We start from the raw sequence: 25,434 nt of genomic DNA, 5'->3' as shown, positions 1-25,434 counted from the left end.
TTAGTGAAGCAATAAATGTAGCCTACAAATTGGATTTTTTATCCAATAAATTACTGGTTTATAGCTATGCCTGATGGATTTAATGGCCTTTACATGTTGAATTACTTTTTTAAAGAAGAAGAAAACTGCAAGTCATTCATCATTAAGAGTTTATTTTCTGGACATAAATAGCTTGCCATGGTAGAAATTAAATTATTTCTGGACAGTAAATTATTTCTATGCAATGCTTAGGAGAAATTAAATATGAAGTATTGACAATAGACATTATTAAATTGGTACCTCATTAACAGCAAGAAAAGTGGCTTTCTGACACATATAATTTAGTTCAATTATTTCTATTTCTTTTATATATGAAAATGTGATCTTTTTTATTTCTGCTATGTGATTTATTTTCTTGATTAAAATACATGTAGCGCAAGGATGTGAGTTTCAGCTTTTGAAAAGAACTACTTCAGAAAGTATTAGTCAATTGAAAATGAAATAAAGCAAATCCATGTTGCTTATACCTCCTTTTGCAGGTGGCTGCTCAGAAACTTAAGTTGCACCATTGCCAGCACAGTTCTTTGAATCTTAAACTAAGCAAAGCAGCGTATAATTCTAGATCAGGATTGACAGAATAACTCTCTTTTAGCACTTTTCACCACTTAAAACTGAAAAAGCATTACATCAAGATTATTAATTATCTCCCTCCTATAGGATATTCAATTTACTCAGTAATCTTTTTCTACCATTTGCATTCTTCTTAGATAACCCAAGAAGAAACTTTTGCAATAACAATATAAGTTAACAGAGTTGAAGGATGAGCGGGAAATAGTGGATTCGGACAGCATTCCATGCATGGTTATTTGAAAATATATACTACAGTATTGAATAATTGGATGAAGTTTTAGCCAGCATATGTAGTAGTTTACTCCAACTGTTTTTCCTGTATGGCATATAGATGAATGGCTAAACAGACGCAAATACTGTATGTCACAGCATTTGGAGTTTTGAAGAGGTTGAAAATAAGTAATTTCAGAAGCCTGTCTTGAACTTGATTGGAATTATCTGTTTTGTTCAGAACTGTTTTCAGTTAGGTATGTAAGCAAACAGTGCTAGAAATAATTTTGCCTGTGAGAGCTATTCTTCTACATGTACATAAGATAAAAGCCCCAAAGTACAATCTTTTAGAAAAAGATATATTGAATAAACATGGAAAATTGCAATCCAATTAATTCCCCCATCAGAAAATCTTATTTTGGGAAAAAATGAAGTTTGAATGAGTAACAAATTTTGGATTAATTAATGTATTTATTTTTTAGATAGATGCCATGTGTGGTTTTTTTTTTTTTTTTTTTTTGGGGTACACACAGTTCCAAAAGGTTTTTTTGTTTGTTTTCATTCAAATTGTTTTTGAACTGACATATGACTTTTCTGTTGCCATATTGAGGTACTCATGGCATGATTTACTATGGGAAGATAATACATCAGATAAAGCTTTTTAAAAAAATTGAGTATGCTTTGTTCCAGTCTAATTTTAAGTGTGTAAGCGTACAAATTTGTAGCTTCGTTGCTTCAGCACTGGAAATATATAGAGAGACAATTTGTTTTGATAAAGAAAAATCTTGCCTAAAAGTTGATGCATTTGTCTTATTTTTTTTTCCAGGCCACACTGGGAAAGCACTTCTTGGCTCGTGCACTTTGCCTCATTGTACTGCCTCTTGTCCTCTATATAACTCTTTTTGCAGTGCATTTTGCAGTATTAAACAGAAGGTATCTCATCTCGTTCTGTCAGAAAGGAAATACACAGTTGAGAAACTTTGCACTGTAATTGCTGCAGTGTTTATTTGGACCCTATACCAAGCCTTTATTAAAGACATTTACCGGCGAAGGGCTTTTTGCCTGAAAACTGCCTCCAAGTGGGGGGCTTATCGCCGGGGCGACTCCCACTGGCTGGTGCACGGGGGTGGGGGGGGGTGTGGGGGGGGGGGGTCCTGCCCGCGCTTTTCCCCTCTCCTCCTAGCGGGTGGGGAGAGAGGTCAAGTCCTCCGTGCAGCGTTTTTTTTTTTTTTTTGTATACCTCCATTTTTTTTTTAAAGAGGGCCACTTGGGGAAAAGAAAGATTCTAAGGAATTCCTTGTTTCTTGATTAAAGAGAAGGCATTGAATATACTGTTCCTTGGCAGCCTTTTCAGTGTCCGGGTTTTTGGTGTGTGTGTGTGTGTGTGAGAGAGAGAGAGAGAGAGAGAGATCAGCTGTATTGAGAAGAGAACGTTTCCTGTGTTCTCATTTTATTTACAACATATTTTACGCTTAATGGTAAGCAATGAAAAATATTTTTAAAACTCATTTCTAAACTCCATAGCTATTTGCATATTCTTGGTTCAAAATTGGATTAGCTCATTTCAAAATTGTCCAAAGCAGAAAAGTGCGTCAAAAAAAAAAAAAAAAGTGCAAAAGTGGAAGGTGTGTGGAAGAGGGGGTAGTCTTATACGGCGAGTATATAACAAACTCTATATTTTGAGTGGAAATGTTGGGGGTCGTCTTATCGCCCAGTCGTCTTATACGCCCGGCAAATACGGTAATTGAGTTCAGTGTAGTGTTTACATTGATTAATTGCAGCACCAGGCCAAAGCTAAGTAAGACTGAAAACCTCAAGGATGCAAAGTAGTCTGAAAAGTAAAAACAACAACAACAATACACACACACACCCACACACATCCAGAAAAAAAGGAATGGTGAACTACTTATTTATTGCTGCCAAGAAAACCTCATGAACTGTTGAGCTTGATTTCAGTGAGGCTTGATTTATCTTTAAACTGGCTAAACATGATTTTTAATAACCAGGCTTTTGAGATTACTGCCAATTATGGTTGGAGACAACAACTGATTGTGATAATTCACAATTCTGGCTGTTGCTCTCTTTGCCTCTGGAAATGAGAGGCTGTAAAGAACCCTTAAGTCTAAACCAAGGGTATCAAACTGGCAGCCAGATGCATAGGTGCAGGCCACACCCACCCTGGCTCTACAAAGGCAAAAAACGTTGCAATATGACGTGATCGAGTTTGACACCCGTGGTCTAAACCATGGCTTGATCTGATAGTATGGCTCAGGATGTTCTAACGCTTCAGGAAATTAGATCTTTGTAGACATCTACAAGAAGTGGAAAGCATTTTTCTTTTCCTGTTACATTTTCTCCTTATTTAATCATACTGTCTACTGAAAACCCAAGTACTTTTTTTTCTCAGTGGACCTGGTGATGGTTTTTTCAGCTCCGGATTTCAATCCCGGCTCATTGGAAACAATCTTCATAATGTTTCTGTTCCAGAATGTGAGTATCTGGGTTATTGAAGGGACAAATGCTCTAGCAAACATTGTAACTCTACAGTCTAAAGGTAGTTCAAAGCAAAGCAAATTAATAATTTTTAAGAAAAAGGTTTTTAAAAGGCAACTTTTGCCTGGTATTGTTTGAAATATTTTGATGTTCTAAAAAATTAATTTTTGTTATGTTTGATTTGGGAACAGGGAATGTACAATGAAGCACAAGTGTGATAGAGGCATATAGATGCTTTTGTTAATGTTTTATATAAAAGTATGTACTTCATAGTGAGGCTGGGAGGGCAATATATTGTTAAGTTGAATTTTACACATCTGTGTTAGATTAAATATATTGAGGACCCATATTGTTGGAGGCAATATACTGACTCTGTAAACCGCTTAGAGAAGGCAGTGAAGCACTTTGAAGTGGTATATAAGTCTAAGTGCTATTGCTATTTGTGAGCATCATCCTGACAAAAGCCATATGTTATTATACAACAGATTAAGTCCAAAACCGTCTGCGTACAAATATCTATGACACTGAGTAAGTAACAATAAACTACCGGTAGTAGTCTCCCAAGTTGTACAGTAGTGTGGTTGGTTGTGGTTCAGTGTACATATTGTACAACTGTTTGACTTAATTATGACTTGTTTAATAATTTATAATAGTCTAGGTTATGCATCAAATGGTAAATTTTAAACTGTATAAGCTTGAGCCAGATGAATTACATTATATAAATAGCATGATTGTGAGAAAGCAGCCAGTTGCTGCTTATTCAACAAGCCTTAGTTGTAGGTTAGTATGATACATGAATCAGGTAAAGAGTCTCATGAAATTGTTGTCAAACAGCATTATGTTTACATGAAAGATGCTCAAATGGGGCTGAATTATCTAGACAGAGTGCTCTATTTCATATCTATTTGCCAGTAGAGTTTTTTGAACAAGGAACACTAGGAAGGAGGCAGTGGTAAACCATTTCTGAAAAACCTTGTGTTAGAGTTCCAAGTAACACCCCCAAACATGAGGCATGTTCCTCAAAGTAAAGATATATTAGGCATGTCATATTGGCACATCTGGGGAAACTTGACTCTAAACCCCTCTTGGGTTTTCCCCTAGTTAAAAGTAAAGTTTTCTTCCTGCCCACATAGTTCATCACATGGTCCAATCAGGTCACAGTCCAAGGGTCACTTGGTCTCAGATCCCACCTCCTTGCACCTTGTAGAAAAGTTCTTGGTTCTCAGAAGAAAGTATTTTATTTTGGCTACAATCCCCCAGCTATCTCTTCCTCCCCCTTCCCGTTTCCACAGTTTGACCCATCTCTGCTGTGGCAGCCCTGAAGGTGCGGGTGGGGGGGGGTGATGGCTCCAGGGCTGACACCTTCCCAAGAAAACTGCAGGAACTTGTTTAGGCAGTCTCTGAAATTCAGAAACAATTGAATGGAAGCGGGGAAAAGGCAGTAATCTATGGTTACAAATGCAACCCTTGTTTCTTTTTAGATGTAGCATATGGGTCTGTGATAACACTGAAGAACCTTCGCATGGCAGGAGGATACCTTCACTCCCACTGGCACCTGTATCCTGAAGGAGTGGGAGCAAGGCAGCAGCAGGTCAGTCAAGTATGAAAATACCATTTTCAATCATTCTACTGATACTTCCGTAAGTCATTCAGCTGACTAAAACATATGGAAGTTAATTATTTTTTCACTATCTATGATGGCCTTCAAGACTTGTTTTTCATGGGATGGAAAATGGCTACTAGTCATGCTGTCTAAATCAGGAATCTCAAACTTAGAGCTTGAAGAGTACACACAACCTTCCAAATCATTTTCTCCACTCAGTATTGGTACCCATATTGGTACCTTATTGGCACCTTATTACCAAACTAATATTTATTAATTTGTCAAGACCAATTATTAGTCTTGACGAATTATTAAATATTAGTTTGCTAATAGAATAGAATGCCTTTATTGTCATTTCATTCTACAAATAAAATGAAATTTGAAAGCTACTCAAGCACAGTGCCCCAAACACCAAATCAGAATCAAACTACAGAGTATTTAAAAATTGAAATAATAATAATAATAATACCTAGTTGTCAGCTGGTGCTCCATTCAAAATCCAAGAAAGAAATACTTAGACTCCATTAATCAGAGAAAAGATATCTTTTACTGGAAATCAAGTGGTAGCAACAAAAGAATTCTGAATCTGAGAAAATGGGCGCGTAAATCACATATACAAAGTAATGGCAATGTTCCCACCCCCAGTAGTTCAATTGGCTCATCCAATTAAAAGTTGTGTATATCATCATGTGGGCATCTCCAGGTGGTGATGAGGCGTCTGTCCGTTGACCTTGACATATTTTGATAAAGAGTTGCAGCTGCGCATAGCATAGGATAGAAACCTAGGCAAGAATCTCCCTCCCCCCCAGCTTATACAGTTCTGGTTTGTAACACCTCCAGCTCACTTCCCATAACCATTCCCCCCTCCTCCCCCCGTTACTTATGACAGCCGAAAGATGCAAAGCAAAGGGAGAAAATCTTAAAGGCTGACACTAGTCTAAAACCTATCTAAACATATAGTAAGTTAGATAGTTTAAAAATGCCACTATATACATAGGACTAAATCACAAATACACTGGTTGATTCAAGACAATTATTGCCTTGGAAAAGAAACTGTTTCTCAGTCTATTAAATATTAATTTATTAAATAAAACATAATATCAAAGTTTTAGTCAACTAAAAATGATACTGGCTAACCAACCAGTGTGAAATGGCTTTGATTGCAGTTCTGTTTTACAGTAAAAAAAAATTAATGGCATACTATAATATTATTCATGTTTCACTCTTTATATATGTATTTAGTCTATAAATATGTATATAAAGGCTTCGGTGTTGCGTCACTTAGGTCAGTGGTGGCTAAGCTTTTTTGGCTCCCATGCCGATTGCGTGCCAGCACCCAGAAGGCAATGTGCGTGTGACTCCCCATGTGCGTGTGACTCCCCATGTGCACCGTGCATCTCTGCACATGTGCATATGACCCCCATGCGCTGCGCATCTCTGCACATGCATGTGAGACCCCTGTGCGCTACGCATCTCTGCGCATGCATGTGCATCTGCGCACCCCCACACCTCGTGCATGTATGCCAGATATCTGACAATCACCTATTTGGCAGCAGCGTGTGCATGCATGCACAGTGGGGCTCTTCTGGGTGACCTCTCGCATGCTGGCAGAAGTGGCTCTGCATGCCACTTCCGGCATGCGTGCCATAGGTTTGCCATCACGGGCTTAGGTTCATCAACTAATCTTCATGACACTATTCTGATGATTTAAGTTTAAGATCCTTACTACCATCAAAATCAACATGACTTTGAATGACAATTATTGTGGAAAAATAGTGGGATAAACCTCTTTTCTTCATTTTTGTATTATGTAATCCTGTATGTAAGGTATTGTATTTGTTAGTAATTATAGAAGTGTAGCTTCATTAATATACTTAAGAAATTAAGTCTAATAACTTTTATGTATCCCTAGGTCACTGCATATTTACACAAAGACTTGAATAATTTATGGATTATAAGGAAACATAACTTGAATAGAGGTAAATTGAAAATCAACCAAATGGATTATATTATTCATTTTACTTTTCTTCAATGAAAATGTCTCTCAGGATTATGTTCAGTCATATTTGTAACAATTGTGTTTCCCAGGATATATTAAATACTTGCTATATTGAAATCTTGACTTTCTTTCAAAGAAAATCATAGATGTAAAATGGAATGTGCTTGTATCACTTGAGAGGATATCTAGCTTTGGACAAGTTGTTTGGGGGACATTAATAAAAGGAAATGTAGCAGAACGACAGCTGGGACAGTAAAAAGGTCTTCTCATATAAGATTAATATACATTTAATAAATACATTCATTTTTTACTTGGAAAAATAGATTTGAATTAAAATATGACAGTCTTTTAATTAATTTCAGATATACAAAAGTTGAAATGGAGTGTTTTTCCTATATTTCAGATAGTATGTCCAGAAAAAGTGATAGGACATTTCAGTGAAGTAGATCTTGATTAAATTTTTGGAGAAATGTTTTCTCTGAAAATCTGTCAGACGGTGGAGCACCACACTTTTGGAAGTATGATATAATGATCTTATATTAAGAAAGGTTTTTTCAAAAAAACAAAACAAAAAAAGACTGTGGGACAGCTAATCCAATTCTCTGTTTGAAGACTATTGTTCGCTTTTTTATGAACTGGAAAATAAATACGTGCTAGTTTTGCTAGATTTTACTACAAGAGCTCACAGATTCCACCAATCTCTTTTTTTCTTTTTCTTTGTTTTAAAAAATTCAATAATGACAAGAGGGAGGCACATAGAAGCACACACTTTACTCTGTTGGGCAAAGCATTTTGATACAAAAACATGAATGGAATATTGGATCCAATAAAAGCTTGCCAAAGAAAATTTCTCATTTCATTTTGGTGATATGTGACAAACAGCTTAAAATTTTGCATGTATATGTTATCTGCCTTAGTTTTAAGGCTGTTTATTTTACATTGCAATTTTACTGTTGCCCATGGTGCCTTACAGCATTAACTGCTGTTTTAACTGCTGTCTGTAGGTGTACTTCATTATAGGCCATAATGAACAAATGTATTAATCCAACTATTTTTATGGTTATCAGCTGTATTACCTTTTAAAACTAATGTTATCATTTCTAAATGTTTATGTTAATAATGTTTCTCTTAAACCATGGTATTTTATAGTACTCTTTCTGTGTCCCAAATGCAAGTATACTTCATTCAGAATTACATTAAACAAGTTGCTTATTAAAATTATTCTATCACAGTGCATTCTGAAATTCTTGTGTTGCTGACAAACGTAGAATTTGCAGGATGAATACTAAGAAGTGCCAGAATCAAAATAAAACAAACTGTTGTATGTGTACAAACTGAATATATGAAAAAAGGATGGAATAAAAATCTAAAGAAAAAAAACATATGTTTCTTTAAATTGTCCCATTAATTACTTAAAGCCCCAAGTGTTCTTTCCTAATTGCCACACATGCCACAGTGAGCCCAAGGGCAGATACAGTTTCCAGAATTCGAAATGGATGGCTTTCATTGGTCAATTTTTATAGCTTTGCAACCTCTCTTTTTCTCTCTCCCCCTCCTTCCACAGTTGCTTAATTTAGATATCAGCAAGGATTAAGTACTTATAAATGAGGATTAAATGTCTAGCAGATACTGGGTACCTGTTAAAAGAGAGAAATAATTTGGATGAGGCAAAAAAAATGTGGTTATTTCACAACTTGCAACTTAGCATGTCCAAGCGGCTTCTCTTCCAGCTATTGGTTGAAAAGTGCAGATTAGTCACAGGGTAATGAAATAAATACAGATTCAGTGTTCCTACAATTGAATTAAATCATAGAGTTTGGAAGTATGCTTCCCCTCTTTATATTATTTTGATAATATATTTAGGTATCAGTGTTCTAATGTCTTTGTCCCTTCTCCACAAATTCATGTTGAGACCTCTTCTATTTATCAAATTATTCAGACCCTTCCTTCCCTGTGGAGTTTGTGAAACATGGAGATATTATCCATCTGGAACACAAAGAGTAAGTTGCACAGGAATTTGAAAAAAAAATTGAGGATTTTCTAGATTTGTCTGACCTAACTATTCTAACTGAAGGTTAGAATAGAATAGTTTCTATCTGCCAGCCATGACTAAAATAAATTTTTGAAGTCGATGTTGGTTTGTTATTATTTTTTTCCTTTGTGCTTCATGTGTATATTGGGATGTTTCCTATTTGTAAAGTTATACACTTGAACTTTAAATGCTTAGGATCAGCTTCATTGAGGCAATAGAGGTTCTTTGATTGATTTTATATAGGAGCAATAACAGCTAGCTAACATGGCTGCACATTTGGAAATGGTTTCCATGAGAATCAATGAGCACCCTATAGAAATTATGATGCTTGTATATTGATAGATAAATAGATATTTAACAAAGTGTTATTATATTGCATATAATATTTTGAACAAAATATATGCAATTTTGTTTAATATTTGTTTAATATTTTCCATCCTTCGGATTATCCTAAAATCGGATCAAAGAGTTTAACTTTATTTTAACTTTAGGACATCAAGAAATCTGCACAGTCATCAACATGAAGCCCCCTTGACAAGGAAACATTTTCAGGTCACTGGATATGGCATTGTAAGTGAATAAAGAGGATTCTGCTTTCCATTTGTAATAAACATCACATGGCAAAGCAAAGGGTTGCATTTTTCTGTTGTGGCTTTCTTGCTTTTAAATTGTTCAAAAATCTGTGATATTTCATAGAAGGTCACAAGGGATTTTACAGTTAATAATATTAATATATTGCTTTAAAAACTATATAGAACTCCTAAAAGAAAATATGGATGAAAGCAGATCTAATAAATTGAAGCACTGAAATACCACCATAGAATTTATGTGTGACCTTATATACTTTTTTTCTTGGACCTCAAATCATTTAGCTTTTCTAAAGAATTTCCTCCCCAATTTGCTATATGATCATGTGACTCTACTGAGTGCCAGGAAATCCCAATTCAAGAGGTTCAGGCATTAAAAGGTAATTGGGGGATGCAATCAGAACCCCAAAAATACATAAGCTCAAAAGCCAACTTGGGATGCTGAGTTTCCCCTTTCTGTGGGGTTAAAAAAATAGGGAAATGCTGAATAAGTCAGGTATTCCCCCCCCAACCTATTGTAAAAGTTTTTGTAATGGGGATAAAAGGAATGGTCATCTATGTATCAATTTGAGCTATTTAGAGAAAAAGATTTTCTTAATGTCTCTTTCCTGCCCCCATCCTGTAATATATATGTTTTCTAGAATGGATCTGGAGACTCCAATGATTTCTGGCGAATTGAAGTTGTAGGAAGAAAGGATGGGAAACGCATCAAAGTCCTGCGAAGTCAAATAAGGTTAATTCATCTAGCAACAACATGTATCTTGGGTTCGACAGGAAAGACACTACCCAAATGGTAACTGTTCAAATGTCTAAGCTAACTTTTTCTTAAAACATTGCTTTACAGTTATTTTAAGGGACCATTTTTCATTACTTTTCTAATTACATTTTCTGATTTCTAATTTAAATTAAACAACAGCAAATGTATAGCCATATAAATTTAGAGCCATACTCTTCCTTTGGCCAAAATAGCTAATTTAATTATTTGTTATCCCATATTAATATACTTGTAATATGTTGTGGTATTTTTTTTAAAAAGAGCTCATATCTGGTATAATATAGGAAATCTTGATTGCTGAAACTTACCTAGAAATAAGCCCCACTGAACACAACTGACTTTTACCTAATACTTACATTGTGAATGACTTTTCTTTCCATTTGAATTTATTCTTTCTGATCATGAGCACCCAGAACTTATTCCCAATATTCCAGATGTAGCCTTTATAGTATCTTATACAAAAATAACATTTTGTGTGTCCTATTATACCATGTATGTGTTGGCTTGTTCAACAAATAAAATAAATAGTTCCCTTAAATTATAATTTATCAATTTCCTAGCAAAAAGAGATCTCTACAAAAAGATGTGTTGAAAAGAGTCAAGAAATATGATTGAAAATTGGGGTGAATTGATTAAAAATATTTGTCTTTCACAGGGGCTGGGAACAAGTGGAAGTCACTTGCACTCCATATCAGAAGGAGACTCCAAATACTCTTTGGAATATTGAAGATCACATTAATTCCAGATGTATGTGATTGTAACATGCTATTAAAATATTTATATATATATATGTATGTATATATATGTATATGTATATGTATAGTATGGTATGGTATTCAGCTCTCTCTCTCTCTCTCTATATATATATATATATATATATATATATATATATATATATTATATTGTGTGTGTGTGTGTGTGTGTGTGTGTGTGTATATTCTGGTAAGGTCTTATTTTTGGAAAAATACATTACTAAATGCATATGTCTGGTTGACGATCTTAACTGGGTCTTATTTTTGAGGTAGGGTTTATATCACGAGCATCCTAAAAATCATGCTAGGGCTTATTTTTCGGTTGGTTCTTATTTTCGGGAAACACAGTATATAGTCGTGATGGCAAACCTATGGCACGTGTTCCGGAAGTGGCACGCAAGAGGTCGCCTGGAAGAGCCCCACTATGCATGTGTGTGTGCCCCCCGCCAGCCGGCTGATTGTCGGGTAACTGCCACACATGCGCGGGGGGGAGACGGGCGGGGGGGAGACACGCACGCATGTGCAGAGGCATGCAGCATGAGGTGGGTTGCGTGCATATGCGCAGAGGCATGCAGTGCAGGGGAGTCATGTGCTCATGCGCAAAGGTGTGCAGTGCACACATGGGTTCATGCGCACAAGCAGGGGGCCGGAGAAATTGCGTGTGCATTGCATCATGGGTGCAGGCATGCACGGGCACTTTGGGCATGCAACATGGAAAAGGTTAGCCATCATTGGTATATATCACTGGCATGCCTATTCTACCGTACCCCTTGTTTCCTCATTTCAGAGACTTAGAAAAATGAAAAGTGGAACATCCTATGATTCAGTTTTAATGTTCCAGGATGTAGAATGAGGACCTGAGGAAATTTGACCAGTCAAGATTTGGTTGCGTATTTTGTTTTGCTTTGCTATTTCAATAATGCTGCCCCACTGAATTTAATTGAGTGTTGAGAGAATGATTGTACAGATTTAATGTATAAGATTAATCTTAAACTGTCTTCTTTTCTGCAGTGCCCAATATCAGTTTGGATGTTTTGAAACCTTCCTTTCCAGAAATACTGCTGGAATCTCACATTGTTATGATCCGAGTAGGTAGATTGTTTAGGAGTTATTGTTTAACATTCTAATAAATTTAAAAAAAAAACACGGTTTGGGCCAAAATAGCAGAAGATGCAATCCAATAAATCTGTCTCTCTAATTAACAGTTTTCAAGGCACTTTCAGTGATCTGGGAAGGCTGAAGTATATCTTACATTGTATATATATCTTACACTGTATATATATATCTTACGTAGTATATCTTACATTGTAGCATATACCTGTAAAATATACAGTAGATATGTCTATGGAAATTCTCAGTCATCCAGGTCATGGTTGTCCCAAAGGTGCTTTTTCAAAAGGCAACTGGACTTTCTGGTTTTCTTTGAAGACTTCTCATCCAAGAAGCCTCTTCAGCTCTGAGCTTCTTCTTCCCACTGTCCAGTCAGAGCTGAAGATGCTTCTTGAATGAGAAACAAAATGTATTCAAAGAAAAACCAGACAGTTCAGTTGCCTCTTGAAAAAGTACTTTGGGGTATACTATAGATATTTAAAGAAAGATAAATTACTTATACAGTTTATTAATAATATTTTAGCAAGTGGAATATTTTTAAAACACTAATCTGAGTTATTTGGCATGTGAGAGAATTGCTGATGAATGGAAGGAGTTGGAAACTTAGTATTTTTATCTTCAGACTTTTCTAGCTCCTTAGTTGGGGCCATAAAAGGCAAACCATCCTTTTATCCACACTTCTGCCAGCCTGATATGGACTGAGAATCAAGTTGCTCTGAGTTGCTCATAAAATAGCATTTTCTAATTTCTAAATGTTAGTCAGAACTGTTACTAGTAACCAATTTGGTATTAATCCATTTTCATGGTAAACATTATTGGTGTGGTACTAGGTAAGTCAGTTATTTATATTCCAAAATCCATCCACATTAGTGGATTAGTATAGTTTTTGGATGATAGTTACATATCTCTGCATTGGAGCTTTTTGCTTTTCTTATATTTCTTACATTTCTGATTCATCAGTAAGGAGAAGACAGGGTATTATCTGCCTAAGTTAATTTTCTGTTTACTTTTCAATTCAGTTTGCATGAGCAACAGGGAGTGGGGAATGTATCAATCCAAGATTGCACTGGGCTCCTTACTACTTACATACCATGATATAATGGTTTAGTGTTATTCATGAACACTCTAACTCATTTTAGGGGGGAAAATTCTTTTTGTAAAAGTAAAGATACTTTAGTGCTATGAAAGCAAAGTTAATGAATTTCTATTTTGGGGATAATTGTTGAGAATGAAGAACAATAACAAAAAAAATTCTCATAGTTTTCACTATGGAGCATTTTCTCAAGCATTCCTGGTTGAAATGTGATATCAGAGTTTCAAGGTGGGCTGGGTTACGCTATCTCCAGCAGAAGGCAAAGTAGGATATTTAGTAAGAAAGAGCAGTAAAAGATTGAATATGTGTTGTGCGTGCACGTATGTCCATATAAACTTTCCAGAGGTGGGTAATGCACTGTTATATGAAATGAATTACATGGACAGTACATTATTAAATATGAGAGGTATAATGACAGAGAGAGAAAGAGACAGACAGACAGACAGACAGACAGACAGACAGACAGACAGAAGGTAAATGGGCACAATAAAAACTGATAACTGCCTTTCATTTCATTGGAAGGGAAACAGTGGCCTTAAACCAAAGGAAAATGAAGTAACATCAAAACCCTGGCATTGGCCAATCAATTATCAGGTATGTGATCAGCATAAATGTTGAAGAGCTCTGTCTTCATCTTGTTTTTAAAAGAATAGCATGAATAATTACTGTTAGTTCGTTTTGCATATTTCCAGGATGCATATTTAAATGACATCTGCACACCCAAATCTCTTTTTTTCCTGCCAGTATTTCTTTCTTTTTTTAAAAATAATGGAATAGAATAAAGTTTATTTAAGATTCATACCCTTCAGTATTTCTAATTGCTTAATAGCCGTTATTTAAACAGATGCTTGTTAGCAAAGACCTATGAAGGTCATGCAAAACTGTTCTTGGAAAATATTTAACTGCATTTAAACCCAAACTTGAATTGTTTTATAAATATGAAATACATGTAGTGCTTGGCTTACAACTGGTTATTTAATGACCATTTGAAGTTACAACAAATCTCTTCAGAGCTATTTACAACCTGTTTTTGGAGTTACAAACCCTCAGCTGAAGGTCATATGGTCTTACTTTGGGAACTTGGCAACTGGCTCACTTATATAGCAGTTTGCACCATCACACAATCATGTCACCACGATTTGTGACATTTTTTCCAGTTGCTAGCATTTATTTCTGGTAAACACCCATTAGGGAAAATGGATACTCTTAATGACCGCAGTGTTTGCTTAAAGACTGCAGCCTTCACTCAACCACCATTGCAAGAAAGTGATCATAATTTCAAATTCATTCAGGTGATGCCTCAACTTACAGTTGAAGTGATTTACGACCATAATTCCGGTCTCAATTATAGTTGTAAGTCAAGAACTGCCTCTATTTTTTTCTCTTATAATGAAAGGAAAAAAATCAATTCATTAAAAGATAAGGATTAAAAGTGAAATACTTTGATCACTTCTGATTCAGACATCAATTTCTCCATAGGGTCTGCGTTTTTCTGGTGTCAATGAAACAGACTATAGGGTTTATTTGCTGGGAAACCCGGTAAGCAAAAAATTTAGTTCTTTATCTTGAGATTAGATGAGTCATCTTCACCTTGAGCTCCTTGGAATGTTTACTCCACCTAAGTAGTTTTCTTTATAATCTTTTCTTCATAATTGTAATCTTTATCTTTTGCTTCTTTATAATTTATGTTGCAAAAGCCAGTTGGGTGTCGTGGTTAAGGCATTAGCCTTAGGCACAAAGCCAGCTGCATGAACTTGGGCAGTCACTCTCACTCAGCTCTAGGAAGGAGGTAATGGCAAACCATTTCTGGAAAGTCTTGCCAAGAAAACTGGAGGCACTTGAACATGCAGTCCCCAAGAACAAGACACAATTAAGCAGAAGAAAAAAAATTGCACTGAATAGGCTTATTTACAATGTTTTTTTTTTTAAACAGGTGATTTGGTGGATGAGTCTCATAGCTATTGTGTTATATCTTACAATGATAATATTTATATCTGTGGCTATGAAGCGAGGAGTTCAGCTGACAGCTGAACACAAAGGTAAGACCAGTTTTCTTGTTATTATAAATTGTTTCTTTGAACTTTAAAACAACAAACGCCATGTAGCCAGTGCTATATTGCCTTTCCTTCAGAGAGAGATTATTGGAAAAGGGGGATTATTACTGATGTTGAGATCCAAAATCACATATATAAAAAACTAAAACTGGAAAGTCGGAAAGCTATTAAGAATTATTCACTGTTCCTTGTTCCATTAATGTTCCTTAACAGTTGGATACAGTGATATCACTAACATAGAATACATCATAGATAACATCACTATCCATATAAATTCATAGTCAGATGGCTTTAACTAGAGTGTTCCAGCTTTTTAAATACTTAAAAAATAGCCTTTACCTGCGTACTTCACCTTAATTGGATTGCGCTTCAACATATAAGATTCTATGATTTTTGGCCATATGAGTTTGGAATTATGGAATTATGTGGTACAAAACTGCAGAAGACTTATCCAGATGCAGGTAATCCTCGATTTATAACAGTAATGGAGTCTGCCTATTTTAATTTTATTATTTATTTCATTATATTATATTTATTTTATGATTTTATTTATTTTATTATTATTTTATTTTATCCCCTCTTTAATTTTACAAATAACTCAAGGCAGCAAACACATCCAACAAACCTTCCTCCTCTTATTCCCCCCCTCTCCCCCACAACAGACCTCTGTGGTAGGTTGGGCTGGTCTAAGGTGGGACTTGAGTACTTCTAGTCTGGTGCCTTAAGCACTAGAGCAAAATGGTTCTACGTTGTGATAGTTGTTGTGAAGTGGATTATCATATGACAGACCCAAATATATGACCTTTTTTTTTGTGATGATTCTTTAGTGAATTGCCATAGTCATCAAGTGAATATGTGGTTGTTAAACTAATGCCACAGTCATTAAGCAAATCATGGTCATGGGACTATGGGACAGTGCAAACAGTCGCAAACGAAGGCTGGTTGCCAAGTGTACAAAAATGCAATCATGTGATTATCGGGTGGGGGCTGGCTGTTGGCTCTTTGGAACCTGGTCATAAGTACCTTTGGAAGGGTTCATTGTAACATTCCCTAGAATTCGATCTCTTTATAATGTTTCAAAGGATCCAATGCTTGTACTGTATACAATTTTGAGATTAAATAAACATCAGTGAAAACATATTTAGGCATATGCATATATTACAGAACTTGCTCGAGTTTTGCTGCATGGTGGGGGAAGGATTATCCTGGGATGGTTTCTCCATTATTTTCCTTTCTTCATGATGGGCAGAGTGCTCTATTTCCATCATTACTTCCCTGCCATGCTTTTCTCCATCATGTTGACAGGTAAGATTTATATATCTTCATATATCAGGAATTAAATATGGTAATCAGATTACAGAGAGTCTTGAAAAGCATGAGTGTAAATGATTACGTGGTTTACCTTAACACGTTGCATGTTTTCAAAAGGTTCTCAGGAAACAATATTTTTTCCAGTATTGAGACCATTATAATCTAAAACTGAATTTAGCAGATTGGGATATAAAATACCAGCTGTTATTCAATAGCCCTGTGAATCTATTGTCCTATTCTCATCATTTCTGTATTGATAATGTGGGTGTTAGAATGATTATTAAAATGATCAGGAACTCTTTCAAATAGGAGTTTGATAAAGAGTCTAAAACAATTTTCCCTCAAATGCATTGCAGAAATACTTTATTTTTACAATGCTTTCTAGGTGTATTGGTTAAGAATATTGTTAAAAACTCAGCTTTAAATATTCTAATGTCTGGCCTCAGGATATAAAACACTACAGATACTTCTTTTAAAAGTCTTTTTACATCCTGCCCATCACTTGTCCATCACTTGCCCCAAAATGCCCTTCCTGAGGCCTGCATGTTCTTTTCCACAGATTTTTCTTTCCCCATATAAATCTTCCAGAAGTTGCTATCAAAATTGTGCTTTCTAATGAGATGGTAAAATCTGATTAAATGCATGAATGGTTGTCATATAAACTGTATTAATTTAATTGCAAATCAGATTTAATTTGTTGTTTTTCCCTCAGGGATTACGTGGGATGTATTCCTGAAATTCTGCGTTTCATTTTTTTCAACCAGCATTCAAGCTAGGAAGATTTATGACTATGGAATAGCAGTGTTGATTGTGCTGAGTGTGTATAGGTGAGAATCAGTTCTTGAGCTGCTCAAAAACATAAATAATTGCCCAAATCTAATTACATGTCACCTCCCAGAAAACGTAATCAGCCAGGAAGGACATTTATTTTATTGATTTATAAAGTTTACTGGCTGCCCCAGGGTAACTCTGGACAGTTCACAATCATAAAAGATAAAATAGTATAAATTAAAAACATAAATAAATTAATACACAAGCAAACCCAATTAAAGATGGGGAGGAGGAGAGCAGGAGAAGGGGGGATTTGTTGTTAATTGATCAACCACCTCAACCGTGATGTTCCTTCATTGGTGCCCTAAGCTAACTGTCACAGCTAGATCCTTAGGCTCTTAATGGAAAGTCCAAAATCTTGGAGGCAATCTTACTCAGGGAGGGGGGAGGAGGAGATATTCCAGAGGACAGGTGCCATGGCAGAGGAGGCCCTTCTCCTGGACCCCACCAGGCCAATGGGGTCTGCAAGCATGCCTCCTCTGCCAGCACAGGTGGGGCGGGGCCAATCCCAATGGCTCTAAAACACAGATGGACTGAATTCACGGCTCATTTTTAAGGTCTTTATTCATTTCATTAGAGCAACAGATTCAAACTCTTTCCAGATAACTGGGCAAGACTATGCTGTTCAGAACATTCTCAAAGATCTATCTCACCCTGGGCATCTTTTGTTTGAACTATTACTATCTGGCAGACGGTACAGGATAATAAAAACAAGGACAAATAGGCTGAAAAACAGCTTCTATCCCAGGGCAGTAGCTCTTTTGAATTCTACTGTATAGTGCAATTCAATTGTATAGAATGCAAAGGATGTGTGTTTATTTTCATAGTCATAAAGATGGTATTTAATTTCATTGTACGAGGTAGAGTGACAATAAAGTAAAGTAAAATAAACTAAATTAAACAACCTCATGCAACTCATGGGATCTGTGCAATCAGATTCCAGCTCTGAGGAAATCAGAGTATCTTAATGAGACAGACACCTACAACAGATCTTACAGCAGCCTGTAAACATTCCCCTGGTGGGAATCGGGGGGAAGGGGGGGGGGGCTGGGACTGGGTTATCGTAAAAGAGCAACCAGCCAGCTCTCTGCAGATATAAAAAGAGTGGAGAAAAGCTGTCCTTGCTGCCTTTAATGCCACAGGGTAATTCTCAAGGAAAGCTGTTACTTTTGATTGGCTTCACTCTTTATTTTCTTTCAACAACACTATGGCATCTCTTCTGCCAGTTCATCATCTGAGTTCCTTTGAAAACCAGAGGACCTTGCATGATCCATGGGCCTAGAGGGTCTGCGCAATTAGATTTAAGGCCATTGCCAGTCTCTTGTTTCAAGTGGAGATTAAAGCAGATTCCAGAGTTCCAGGAACAATTCCAAGCTCCCACTGAAACAGAATAGTGTCCATTAGACTGTTTAAATGGATCCTATCTTTCTGTAGAGGGTGCAACACCACAGAACTCAAACCAACAAGGAGTGATCAGTCTATGACAAGAGACTGATGGTAATATTCCTCAAATCCAGATCATATTGCCATTACTCTAGATGTTCCCTAAGTTAATGTGAACAGCTTTTCTTTCACAATTGCCATTTTCTCTTTTAAGTCAGAATTCAGTGAACAATACAATTGAATGTCATATGTTACAAATATTATGTACTATTAGTTAGGCCACCCTAGTGGATGCTGAAATACTTTCTGCCTTTATGACCCTGTGCTTTTGGTAATTTAATTTATCATTTATATATGTGTTTGTATTTTCCACAGCTTTTACCTCTTCCATCCTCTATCCTATGGGATGACGGGACCGCTGGCTTCTGATCCCAGCAGCTCAATGGCAGGCCTTAAATGGCTGGAAACATGGGAGTTTTAGACCCAGCTCTTTATTTTTTAAAGAAAGGAATAAAATAGAAGAATAGATGTGGTCAAACATTTCTGTCCATTTGATGGTTACTACCATATGAAGAATCTTCTCTGAAACATTTCTGAGGGGAGACAGTGGACTATTGAAGAAGGAGGCAACAGTGTGGGAGAGTTTCTGACAGAAAGGTCCAGTCATTTGAGCCAGCTGCTATTTTAAAGTTTGAACCGTCCAAGCAATATTTAAACACTCATGCTGTCTTATCAAGACAATCTATAGCAATGTCATAATGTGTGATTTTGAGGATGCATGTGTTTCAAAAAGATGTAGATTATGCAATCTATCTCTGATCAAGTGTGACATGACAAACAGGGAATATTAACTGATCTTTTTAAAAAATGGTCTTTTGCAAAGAGGAGCCAATAATTTATTATGAACCAATAATCAGAACCAATAATTTATTATGTTTTTAAAGGGAAGTTGTCTCTCTGTGTACACATACCTATATACCTTCAAGAGTTACCTCTTTCTTGCTTTAGTTGTAAATGATTGGACTTAAATGTTTCAGTTGGTTGAAGCATTACAGATTTCTGTGCATTCCTTTCTTCTAAGACAAAAGGCAATAAATTATTCCTACTTTTGCATAATATTTCTGTCTCTGAGCACTAGCTACTTGTTGCAGTTAAGAAAATCTTAGACGATGTAGCAGGCTCATAGAGTTACTAAATTATAAAATTCCAGTCATCACACCATTATTCTGAGGATGTTTTTAGCGGAGTGATGTTAAGTTTTTAGTTTCTAAGATCTAAATTCCTCTGATATGCCTTTTGAGCAAGGCTGCAAAGCTGCAGAGATTGCATAATAGCTTAGAGCATTTGCTAGTGCTGGCATTGATCCGATTTATCCCATCACCTGAGGGAAAGCTGATGTGAATGAATAGGTTTTGCAAAATAAGTGCTAATACTGGGTTATTTTTTGTTAAAGTCTTGTTTGCGAAGTCTTTTCTACTTGCTATACTAAACTATCTGGAGAAAGGTTTTTTAGTTTCAGGGCAGCTGAAGTACAAAACTCTTCAGCTGCAGAGGAAGAATTTTTGTGATTTAATTGCATGTGAAAGAAACTCTGAAAAACAATCTGAAAAACATTTCACTTTCAATTATTGTGCAATGCACCATAATTTTTTAGAACAAATTCTAAAAAAAATGTTGCTTCAGCACTAGTTACATTGATCACCTATGTCCAGATTACTGCAATATTCTAGTAATTCATTTTGGCACGTGTATGAAAGTTTGAAGCCTCCCAAATTCTATGCTTCATGCCATCCTTCGTTTATTGGCTATCCTTGAATTTTACACCCCTGATATACAGGAACGAAACAGAAAAATAGAAATAGCAGGTAGAGATGACTGCTTAGAATCTGCTGTTTCTTCTATCAGCAGATTCAGGGAAACAGGAAGACTTCATGATATCAGTAGCAATTCAGTGGGTTATAGGTAGATAATTTGATAGCAACAGTTGTTATAAATTCTTGACCATTTTTTATTAAGTGTTCAAATGTTACTCTTGATTACATTTCTAAATCAGGTCCCCATAAAATGGTTCTGAACTATTCATGTTATATCGTATGTGTGCTATATACTGTAACATGAATAGAATGATTAAAATGTACTTGGCTTTTTAAAGGAGGGCAGCCTTTTTTTTATCAATTAAAGCTATATTGTGCAAAATAGTGTTATAACAATTTAATGTAGAATTTCCACAAGGCTGCTGAACCCTTTTCTTCTGGATTCTGCAGTACTCCAGTGGACAATTGTTCAGTGTAGCCTTGCCTGATGCTCTGATCATTCAGCACATACGTGCTGGGGCTAAAAGTCAGTATTGCACAGAGCATTTTTTGGAACATGCATACAGTAGTTCCTATTGAATTTGATGCAATAAGACTAGTTTACCACTGTACAAAGAGAGATATCCGATCTGGCATTAACGGCTGTCCTTCACAGCATAATGTCAATAACTCCAATATTGCAGGCTAGCACTGGGTGGCCTCTTGCCTGTATAAAGGTACTCCCCCTTATCTCTTCTACCATCACACTGCAAATACTGGTTTCTGTGGGAAAGACTAATTCTAAGTGAATGTGCCTTAGCTCAGTATTTTGTACTTGTAATGCATTAATACATGCTTATGTCTCGACTTGCCTTTCCACACACCTGCTATTGGCTTTCTTGTACTTTGAAATCCTACCTTATCGATTTTTTTCTTTTACTGCATATAATTAATTAGCTTCATTCATTTGTTGTTTTCAAGCCTCTTTCTTTTTAGAACTCTTGAAATATTATACTAAAAGAAGTATGCAAATTAAAGAATGACTTGGCTGCAAAATCTCCTTTGAAGTAGGCCATTGTGATTTTGCAAAATCTTTCTATTGTTTCATAGTATTCAGTTTCACTGCTCTTGAATGTTTGGATCATTCACTTTCCTATCAGTTACTACAACCATATGACTCCTACAATTGTCTCTCTTCTTCCCCTTTGTGGTCTTGATGGGACACAAGCCACTTTACCATGATTGAAGGCATGACTAAATGAAACTTTTTGTTTTGAGTCCTTGAATTGCATAATCTTTGTTTTTCCATACTAGGATGGGACTGCAATGATGACACCACAAATGGGATAAGGAAGAAGAAGTCAGCAATGCTATGCATTCTCATTGGGGGGGTCACTATGGCAGTGCAGTTGCCTCTCTTGATAGCAAATCTTTAAAAAGCTTTTCATTCCTTGGGTTATTATTGAAGAAATTCATGTTTGAAAAAAGTCACATGATTTGTAGGAACTTTTATGCCTTTTTAAATACAATCTGTATTAAAGTATTGTCAACTCTGAGGTTACAAAACTGAATAAGCTTTAGATTTCTCTAGAATTTTTCATCTATTTAAAAGGTACACAGGAAGGAAAGAAGGAAGAAATAGATGCCACTGAAAGCATAGTCTTAACATGGAGTGTGGGAGGAGGTTGTGCCCATTCAAATGAAGCTCTTCCACCTACTAAATGGTTTTAAGATTTGCAGTCGGACTGTCTCTGGTTTCTATAAGAAATAAACAATTTAAGGAAAAAAATTATAGCTATTGTTTCACACACCTTAGGTAAAACTCAGTCTCCTACATTATGATTTTCCTTACTGATGCTGCTAATACTGAAGTTGTTAGTGTGCTTGGTTGTAATTTGCATATGATTACTGCCTGTATGTTTAAGTTAATACATGTCATTGCTCTTAATGTACTAATATAAGAAAACTGAATTGGCACTGTTTTTTACAGAGGGTTAATTGATAAAAAGATTACCTTTTAATTTTATTAATAAATAAGTTTTTTTGTCTCAAACAGCTTGTTGATTTCTGATTTTTTTTCTTCAGTTGAATGAAAATGAAGGCTTAGTTAATACTGATGAATATTAACATTGTACATGGAATCACTATTTTTTCCGGGGCATTCTTTGTTTTTTGTTTTGTTTTGTTTTGTTTGTGAATATACCTTACCACCAATTTATTATGATTCAGGAGAAAATATGCATATATTTGTGATATCAGTTTGGATCACTACTAGATTTATTTCTTGTTTTCACTGTTTGAAGTTTAACACTGAAGGAACAGCATTTGGGGACTCCACATGGCCCCCATTTCAGTATTAAGCTTTCAAGTTGCCATTGAGATGCATATCTTAAAACCAATCAGTTTTATGTTGCTTATATTACAGAAAGCAGTTACATGCAGAGTAGGAGCCTTTTCATGGAACAAGAAGTTCAACACAAGAATAACTGATGTAATTAACTAATGTGTGCTCATTATTTATCTAATATCCAGCTGAGGGACTCGGCTGGAAACAGTGGGTGAATGTTCTATAAAGGTGAGTGATAAAAAGGTTTAATGCAATGCAGAATCATGTTGAGAACTTCTTTGTAAATTCAGAAGTCACTGATGTGATTAATTTTTTATTACATTGTATGTTATCTAGTTTTATTCACCAACACCTGATTATCCGTTTAGTCAGTGGTAGTACCATAATTCAGCAAATTTTTTGCTTTTTCTTCTATATCCTGTTGGTTCAGTGAAGTTAGAAGAAGAGGAAATATATTTAAATGATCAATAGAAAAAAGCTGATGGAATTTAAGAATTAGTGATAAGTTAGAACATAGAATAACAGGGTTGGAAGGGACAGTCTAGTCCTGTGATGGCGAACCTATGGCATGCAAAGCCATCTCTCCGGGCACACCAGCTGTCACATGTTGCTCTTCTGGGTTCCGGCCAGCTGGTCTTCACATGCATGGGAGCGCCAGAAACTGGAAGAGCAGCTCCCCAGGGTGCATGTGAGTGCCAGGAAGCTGAGCTTCTTGTTTCCGGCGCACACATGCATGCCAGCCAGCTGATCTTCACATGCACATGTGCACCAGAAACCGGAAGACCATGTGGCCAGCGCGCATGTGTGTGCCAGAAACCAGAAGCTCAGCTTCCTGACGTGTGCCTGCACACCAGGGAGCTGCTCTTCCAGTTTCCAGCACTCCCCCGCATGTCCGCACACACTCCCATTTCAGCAGTCAGTGCCGAAAAGGTTCACCAACATTCTAGTCTTCTAGTCAACCCCCCTGCTCAAACAGGAGACCTTATACCAGTGTTGGTAAACCTTTTCAGCACTGAGTGCCAAAACGGGGGGAAAGAACGCACCTGGGAATGCCGGAAACTAGAATAGCAGCTTCTGGTGCACATGTGTGCATGAAGATGCACCCTGGAAACCAGCTTCCCAGTGCACACATGCGCGCTGGGGAGCTGTTCTTCTGGTTTCTGGCATTTCCGTGCGCGTGAAGACCAGCTGGCTGGAACCCGGAAGAGTAACGGGCGACGGCTGGCATGCCCAGAGAGATGACTTTGCGTGCCACTTCCAGCACGCATGCCATAGGTTCGTCATCATGGCCTTATACTGTTCCAGACAAATGGTTTACCTTCTTGAAAAGCTCTAGTGATGGAGCACCCACAATTTCTGGACTCAAAACTGTTCCACTGATTAATTGTTCTTCTCAGGAAATTTCTCCCCAGTTCCAGATTGGATCTGTAATGGCCTTCTACCCATTATTTTTCATAGGATGTTGTTACATTTTGCTTTACTTGTGGAAGGAGATAATGGACACATGGCATAATGAAAGATCAGTATCTTTAGTAGTATACTTTTTACATGCAGTAGAATAGATTGTTTATTCTCTTGCCATAGTAGAAAACATCCCCCTTCCTGTCCTGTGTATATAATACCTGATATGAGGGCCCATCCAACGCATTTATACATTTAAATAATTTCAGTTTTTCGTGGTGACGATTTTTCAAAATGTATGTAACAGAAACAGTAACACAAATATTGTTGCTGCATCTTCAGAATTACATGACTGCCATTTTTGTGATCTTCTCAGGGGTCTTCCAACAATCAAAATCAATGGAGGAAGCCAGAGTCACTTAACAACCAGAACAAACAGGTGATAAAAAGTATGACTCACTAAATGACCACACTGTTTATCAATGGAAGTTCTGGTCCCAACTGTGGTCATGTTGAGGACTACCTGTATTGCTATTTTACCCATATATATTTCAAAACCAAAGTGAAACATGCAGAACAAACAAACATTGTTCTTTGATTCTCTTGCAGTACCCACTAGCATCTGCTTAACAACTTGCAGGTTGAAGGAAGTTTACTGGTTCATTGATTCTGTATACGGAGTCAGTTGCCATGGTTGCTGTTGTCTAAGATTCTGGCACTGAAGAAACTGAACAACTTTTTGACATGCTTACCTGAATGCGTTGACTTTAATTCCACTACAGTTAGTAATGCTTGTATTCCATTTAATCAACTGGACAAGCAGGAAATATAAACATAAATTAAGAAGAGGCAACATAAAAAGTAAGAATTTAAGAGGATACCCAGAACAAGTTAACATTGAGCCTTCATGTATTATAAATGGGAAGTGATTCCATAGTAGCATCATGAAAAAGACCTGCCTCTATGTTGACCCAAAGAGATGATCCATGAACTCTGGTATTCTCTTCAAGATTATTAAGGCCTGGGAGGTTATTGTAATGAAACCCTCTCC

The 25,434-nt window shown here is 36.4% G+C and overlaps 1 protein-coding gene across 2 annotated transcripts in view; it reads left to right on the top strand.

Moving 5' to 3' along the window:
• POMT2 (protein O-mannosyltransferase 2) overlaps positions 1–22,688 on the top strand; it is a 32,131-nt gene extending 9,443 nt beyond the window's left edge. The window contains exons 7-21 of one of the 2 annotated variants that reach the window (XM_087951991.1): positions 1,646–1,752; positions 3,227–3,309; positions 4,794–4,903; positions 6,828–6,894; positions 8,854–8,914; positions 9,438–9,516; positions 10,175–10,326; positions 10,964–11,055; positions 12,072–12,148; positions 13,786–13,857; positions 14,743–14,802; positions 15,197–15,302; positions 16,482–16,622; positions 17,393–17,455; positions 19,218–22,688. In XM_087951991.1, the coding sequence (XP_087808117.1) occupies positions 1,646–1,752; positions 3,227–3,309; positions 4,794–4,903; positions 6,828–6,894; positions 8,854–8,914; positions 9,438–9,516; positions 10,175–10,326; positions 10,964–11,055; positions 12,072–12,148; positions 13,786–13,857; positions 14,743–14,802; positions 15,197–15,302; positions 16,482–16,622; positions 17,393–17,427 (1,242 nt within the window). In that variant the 3' untranslated portion in view covers positions 17,428–17,455; positions 19,218–22,688. Of the gene's footprint in view, positions 1–1,645; positions 1,753–3,226; positions 3,310–4,793; positions 4,904–6,827; positions 6,895–8,853; positions 8,915–9,437; positions 9,517–10,174; positions 10,327–10,963; positions 11,056–12,071; positions 12,149–13,785; positions 13,858–14,742; positions 14,803–15,196; positions 15,303–16,481; positions 16,623–17,340; positions 17,456–19,217 lie in introns of both variants that reach the window. The other variant, XM_087951990.1, reaches the window with a different exon arrangement.
• The last annotated feature ends 2,746 nt before the right edge of the window (positions 22,689–25,434 follow it).

The sequence above is a fragment of the Notechis scutatus genome, chromosome 1 (assembly GCF_049901735.1).
Source record: "Notechis scutatus isolate UNSWTSFEM ecotype Mainland chromosome 1, rNotScu1.2, whole genome shotgun sequence".
NCBI lineage: Eukaryota > Metazoa > Chordata > Lepidosauria > Squamata > Elapidae > Notechis > Notechis scutatus.
This window is presented reverse-complemented; position numbering and strand designations above follow the sequence as displayed.